Source organism: Buceros rhinoceros, unplaced genomic scaffold, assembly GCF_000710305.1.
Source record: "Buceros rhinoceros silvestris isolate BGI_N320 unplaced genomic scaffold, ASM71030v1 scaffold17995, whole genome shotgun sequence".
In the NCBI taxonomy this organism is placed as follows: domain Eukaryota; kingdom Metazoa; phylum Chordata; class Aves; order Bucerotiformes; family Bucerotidae; genus Buceros; species Buceros rhinoceros.
Window position 1 is genome coordinate 17,235 of NW_010414869.1, and position 6,210 is coordinate 23,444.

The following is a 6,210-nucleotide window of genomic DNA, read 5'->3' on the forward strand; positions in this document are numbered from 1 at the left end:
TTATCCTAATTGACACCATTTTATTAATACATATTGAACTCCTAAATGTTTTGGATGCAAGATACCCCTGTGAAAACGAGCCTTAGAGAGGCAGAACGCCAGATCTGGGAAAAGAATCAAGGCTGGCTTGTCTGCTGTACAGTTTAAACAAATATTTTTCATCTGGTCTGCATATTCTGTGCTTTTGTACAAATTTAGCATCTGTTTGTACCTGCATATTTTAACTTAAGAGCTTTCATTAAGGGTGGTTTTTTTTTTAAGCTTCAAAGCCATAAACATGTATATTTATACCACAGTATTGTAGGCTGGTTGTAAAGCTCTGAATTAAGTCATTCTGTGCTTTAGTTTTGATTAGAATGATACAATTAGAACCTGTTATTCTACCGACTAATTACTTGTAGAATGTGACATCTGAAGAATACTACAAGATTACAAATTTAGGAATGAGCCGGGAATGTGCTCTGTTTATATTATTCCCCTATCTTCAGTCACATCATTGTCATGGAAATGGATTAATACTGGGCCAGTTTCTGTCCTCATCAAAATCTTTCTCACAAAAAAAAAAAAAAAAAAAAAAAAAAAAAAAAAAAAAAAAAAAAAAAAAAAAAAAAAAAAAAAAAAAAAAAAAAAAAGGAGGAATAAGGATTTTAATGCTTGGTGTATCAATAAGATTTTAATAGCAGGCTTTGATCTTCTTGCCAGTCTATCATTTGATTGGCTGAGCAGTATCCATCTTCCTGAGTCATCATCGACCTGTGTTTGTTTCTGGGAAATTCTCTCCTCTTCTTCTTTTCTTTTTTTTTTTTTTTTTTGGCCGTTGTTGAACCATTTCTGGGCGCCTTTAGACCCTCGAGTCCTTACAAGGGCAGCTAAGTGAAAGATTAAAGCAGATTTTTCACTTAAATCTCAAATACTAAATTCTCTCACTTAAAAAGAGAGATTGTATGTTTGTGCATGTCCTCACGTGAAGAAAGGCTGGCGTTTAGGAGAAGTTGAACAGGTGAGGAAGAAACGCTGGGTATGTTAATTTTTCCCCGTGAACACCCTGTGGAAGGTTAAGCCTTAACCAGGCTGCATGTGCGAATACCTGTTGCACACGAACTAACAAATTAGCGGCAAGAAACCAAGTTTGCCAGGCACTCCGAGGCAGGCTGAAACATCTCGGAAAAGAAGCGTCCTCCCCAGCGAGGAGCTGCAACCAGCCTCTTCAAAGCGTGATTTTAACTCGCTCCGAAGCCCCTGCGTCACGGAAAGTAAATCGATCCCTGAGAAATACATAGTAAATAATTCTACGCATACCATGCTCATTTGCATGTGAATTCACCCGATTTATGGCCATAAAGGCAGACTTTGTCAGCGCACAGAAGACGCAGACAAATCGCCGGGGCAGAGAAGAGCTGCCCACAGTTGAAAATTTGTCACATTGCTGCACCACTTGATGCTGATACACGCTGTGCTTCAAATGAGGTTAAAATGACGATGACAGCTCAGATCTGTGTGATGATAGATGGAAGTAGAGATAAGAACTTCTTAGATTTTCCTTTTTTATTTGCAGTTTCTTCCAGGTATAGATCTCACAGTGATTATTAACTGATTATTTCTGTTAAATATGAACAAAAAAAAGAAAAAGAAAATTCCTTTTTCTATCCCCTGGCTGCTTATTAGATTTGCTGTTGGGAAAAGCCCTTCATTTACTCCGACCAAACAGCTCTGTTTTCCACCACGGGCTGTCATGTTTAAAGTAAATAAGTTCTCGTCCATCCAGCACCGCTGAACTCATTCAGTGGCCAGAACAAAGCCATTGTATAGAGGTCCACAACGGCCCTTTTCTCTCCCTCCCTGAGCAGGATCTTCCCCGTCGCCGCAGCGTGCTCTCTAGCTTTGTAAGCAATTCAATAACGTGCCCATGCTAAAAGTGCGTGTGCTTATTTCACAGAAGAAATGAAGGAAGATTATGACACTATGGGGCCTGAAGCCGTGATTCAGACCACTGGAAACAATGGTACAGGTAAGGTGTTGTGCCACACCGGCATCGCTTTTCTTCGCTCTCCTGTAGAATTAGCTGTGCTCGAAGCGACAAAACAATTTCTCTCTTGTTTTCCATTGAACAGTTGGGAAACGTTTCCAGAATTCTCCTGGTTTTTAATTCCCCTCCCCACCCCCACCCCCCCATTTGATCACAATGGTGCAGCAACACACTCATTTGGTGAGAGTCCTCGCTACCATTTCAGTCCCTCCTTTCAACTCCATCCTTGTGAGCTAACCAGTTTTCCGCAGCGTGAGGAGATGTTTTCCCGGTGAGGGCAAATCTTGTGTAGTTTGAAGCAGCTGGACCAAGATCCAGTCGTCTTTCGCGGAGAGCGACTGGGCAGAGAGGATGGGGTGCTCCCTCTTGGCCACCCCAGGTTCACACGGTGCACTGAGTAGGCCACTTCAGGGACCGAACCCATCTTTTCAGCAAGACACACATAACCCCCTTACATAGATACGCACAATTCAAATGCATTTTTATGAGATTATTATGTTTCTGGTTAATCTTTTTTTTTTTTTTTTCCACACCTCTCTCTTTCCCCTCTTCTTAGAAATCAATACATTTTGTGGAACAAGAGAGGGGACAGAGATATTTAACAAGCATCATCTCCGAGTCATCTCTCTCTCTCTTTTTTTTTTTCCTTTTTCTGTAGCAGAGCAAAACAGCAAAAGGTTTCTGTTACTATTTTCTAATCCGAATGAATTCAGGGGTTCACCATGTTCTTTCCAAAGGCCACAAGGCCCCACTCCATCCTCCGCACGCTGTACATCACCCAGTGCTGCTTCTGCATTTTGTCACTCTCTGAGGTGTTGCAGAGAGCCCTGATTTACACGGTTAAAAGTGTTTTCTAGTGTAACTACATTTTTATGCACTCCATTATGAGATTTAGCTCGTAGGTAATGCCCGCTACAAATATTACTGTAAAAGGTGGTACCTAAGTCTTGCAAGGATTTTATTACTCACACTTTCCTAATGTTGGTAACACCCACATAAAACCCCAATGCTCTTATTAAGTAACACAAGAAATTGACTTTATAATTCTTAAGGGGGAAAATAATAGGAAAATAAAACCAAGTCACTGCTTTTTTCATCCATTAGGTTTCCTATGCATGAAAGGAAGGTGGCACCGAGGCACAGTTTTTCATTACATATATACTTAACGATGTTGCCATACAGAACTGGATACATATGCAATTTCAAAGCTTTTTTTTTGTTTGTTTCCAAGAGAAGTTAATAAAGTGACAAACTGTGCTCAGCACTTGGAGAAACAGGACTTTAAAAGACATCTGATTCGGAAATAAGACTTGATGGTTATCTGAATTACCATTACCAGAGACTCTGAGGTCCCCTATCAGTCCGTGTGACTTCCTTTGCACATATTTTCCTTACCATAACAGGCCTTGACTCTTTCATACTTGCAACGTGGTCTGCTCGAGGGGGAAGACTTCATGTCTTCTCAGTCCCTACCCTTTCAGTATCTGATGGTCTCTTCTGCCTGCTCGACTTCAGCCTCATGGCATCTCTCTGCGGGCAGGGTGCCGTCGAGCCCCCGCACAGCCCTGCCGCTAACTCTGTGCGGGCTCCATGGGGTGTCCTGTCTCTTCTGAAACCAGTTTTCTGCGGGAGAACAAAAGGGTTTTCCCATCCATTTCAGTGCACTGCAAACTCATGGTTCGAAGACTGCTTTGCATTTAGGTGGTCTGCATCTAAAATGCAAAAGCTGGTCTGGATGTTGCATCTGGCAATTCCTTCCCCAAATGTCCTGTGCAAAGTCCCAGCCCTGTTTGCTGCCACGGGCGGCTTGCTCAAATAATCTTTACAGGTCATCCAGTGCTCTGCTAGTCTTTAACTCAAATCTTCCATCACTGGCTCGTTCAGAGCCACCTCCCTCACTGGTGCCTGGGTAGGTTGGGTAGAACGTGTTTCTGTGATGGCCGCAGTCTCCATAGTCTCTTCAGAGCGATGTCACGTTATTTAGTCATATTAAATCATGCGATAAACTAAATGCCTTTGCCAGACTTTTCACCTTGAGTGGAAGATGCCAGGTGACAGAAGCTGCACCATCCTCCATGCAGGGTGAAAACTCCCCCAGCCTGCCTGTTGAGGTGCCCCAACCGCTGTTTGAGGAGTAAAGGGAGGAGGTCCTAAGCTATCGGAGATCCTTTCTAGCTCGTCTGGGAAATGTTCAAAGTTTTCTTCTACAGCCTCACTATAGGCTTTGGGCCTGTCTTGTGTGTCTGGCTTCGGTTTTTCCCTGTAGGTAGTCGGAGGATTTAATAGTGAGGTGAGGCTGAGACTCGACCCGATGAAAGAAGTTGGATCAGCGACTCCATCTTCAGTGAAAGCCAAATTGTAGTGACCTTCTGGTGTCCACAAAAGTCAGTTGGGTCTTGCTATGGATTAATATGGGCTCTTCCAGATGGCCCAAGAAAGTTTCTCTCCTTTAACACAACGTGTGTCTCCCTCTTGACACCAGCTCTTGTTTGCAGCTCTCGGTGACCCGGGCTGGGTAGCAGGGACAGGAGATATAGACTCCTTCACATACCTCCAACCAGCAAAGTTCCTATAGGTGCATGCAACAACTGTGGGGTATTTTTAGCACCAAATTAATTGCAGAACGTCACTAGCAGAGAAAGAAAACTAAAGGAAAAAGTCTCCATTATTAAATTATTCTGCTACTGCCAGAACAGCCAATTCCAAGCGGTACAAGAAATCTTGTTATCCGTACATTAACCAGCTGCATTTTACTCGTGTGCCATGGAGGCTTTAGAGTGGAAAAGCAAAAGTGACCATTAGAGTGAAAATCCTGGTCTTTGGTCCCGCTAAATTATTTTGTAAATATTTCTGTGATTTCTGACAGGGTCACTTGGCAAAGTGATGGTTTGCAGAAGGTTTTTTTAAAAGGTGAATGAATAAATTCTGATGGTTTATTTTATTGTACCTGTTGCAGTTATTACAACCGGGATGTTTGCAGGAAATAGATCAACACACTCCCTGTAAACAAACAGAAAATTTTTCCTGGTTTCGATTACTAACATCTGACAAGCTTTGAGTAAAGATCTCTTAATATAATTTAAGGAATGAAAAAAGAAAAAATAACCTTCTGGGGGAGGAAAACAGAAGTAAAACTTGGCAGGTTGGAGGACAGGCCGTTTTCAGGCTGTAATCTGCGTGTACCAATGGGGGCCTCTCACTTCCTGGCTAATGAAGGCTGTGGTTTTATTAGCTTTGTTTGCGATTAAGGGCAGCTATCACCATCTCGCAGGACGAGTTCCCACACAAAATAACTGGTCTCCCAAGCTCCTTGAACCTCTCTCTCACTTTATCTTGCAAGGTCCTAAATGCCTCCAAAGATAGTTTTTCCTAAAACGTTTTATTTTTATGTGACACGGCCACATCAGCTTTTGGAGCTGAAAATACTTCTGCTCTCCAGGCTCCAATAATTAATGAAAAAAAGACTTATTTGGTGAGGTCACCCGCCGTAGATCTCGCTGCAATTCTTGCCTTGCAATGCACGTGCAGCATCAGTCCATGAGGGATCCGGGAGCAGGACTTTCTGCAGGGAAAAACGCAGGGGCTTGTAGCGAGGGGAAGCAAACTGTCGCTCCAGAAATGGAGAGAGAAACCTAATGATTATTAGGTGGGTCTTTTCAGAAGCACTGGGTGAGCTTCCAGCCACGTCGCTAGTGGGAAACCAGATACCACACGGTCACCTTTTGCTATTTCTGTTAATCTGCAGTGTCGCAGCACTGGCTGTATTGTTTCAGTTAAGGATCTGCCAGCTTTTCCACTAAATCCCCATGTTTTTAGGGGTTTATAATATCGACATAAACATTTGCTTTAGCTCCCGGATTGCATGCACAGACATAGAAGCTAAATAATCCAAAGAATTAGGAAGCCGAGGCCAGTAATATCTCAGCAGTCCTCCACAGCCTGTTGGATCAGCCTCCAGATAGACCTGAGGGCCAGGAAGGAAGAAGATCATTTGGGTTTGAGTGTAGGCTGGAAGCTCCTAATATTAACTCAGGTCTTGCTCGGAACCCCCCTCCTATAAATGCAGCTGCAAGCTTCAAAACCCATCAGCTTGCCTGGAGGAGGGCAAGGAGACATGGAGCCATTCTTTGGAATCATCCCACCCTTTTCTTCTTCCTGATCCCATATCTCCTCTCTGGAGAAAT

General features: G+C 43.1%; 1 protein-coding gene across 1 annotated transcript in view; it reads left to right on the plus strand.

The window, feature by feature from the left end:
* Nucleotides 1–6,210, plus strand: part of ZEB2 (zinc finger E-box binding homeobox 2) — a 32,202-nt gene that overhangs the window by 4,047 nt on the left and 21,945 nt on the right. Inside the window, exon 2 of the mRNA XM_010137242.1 lies at nucleotides 1,937–2,008. Coding sequence (XP_010135544.1) covers nucleotides 1,937–2,008 — 72 coding nt within the window. The remainder of the gene's footprint in view (nucleotides 1–1,936; nucleotides 2,009–6,210) is intronic.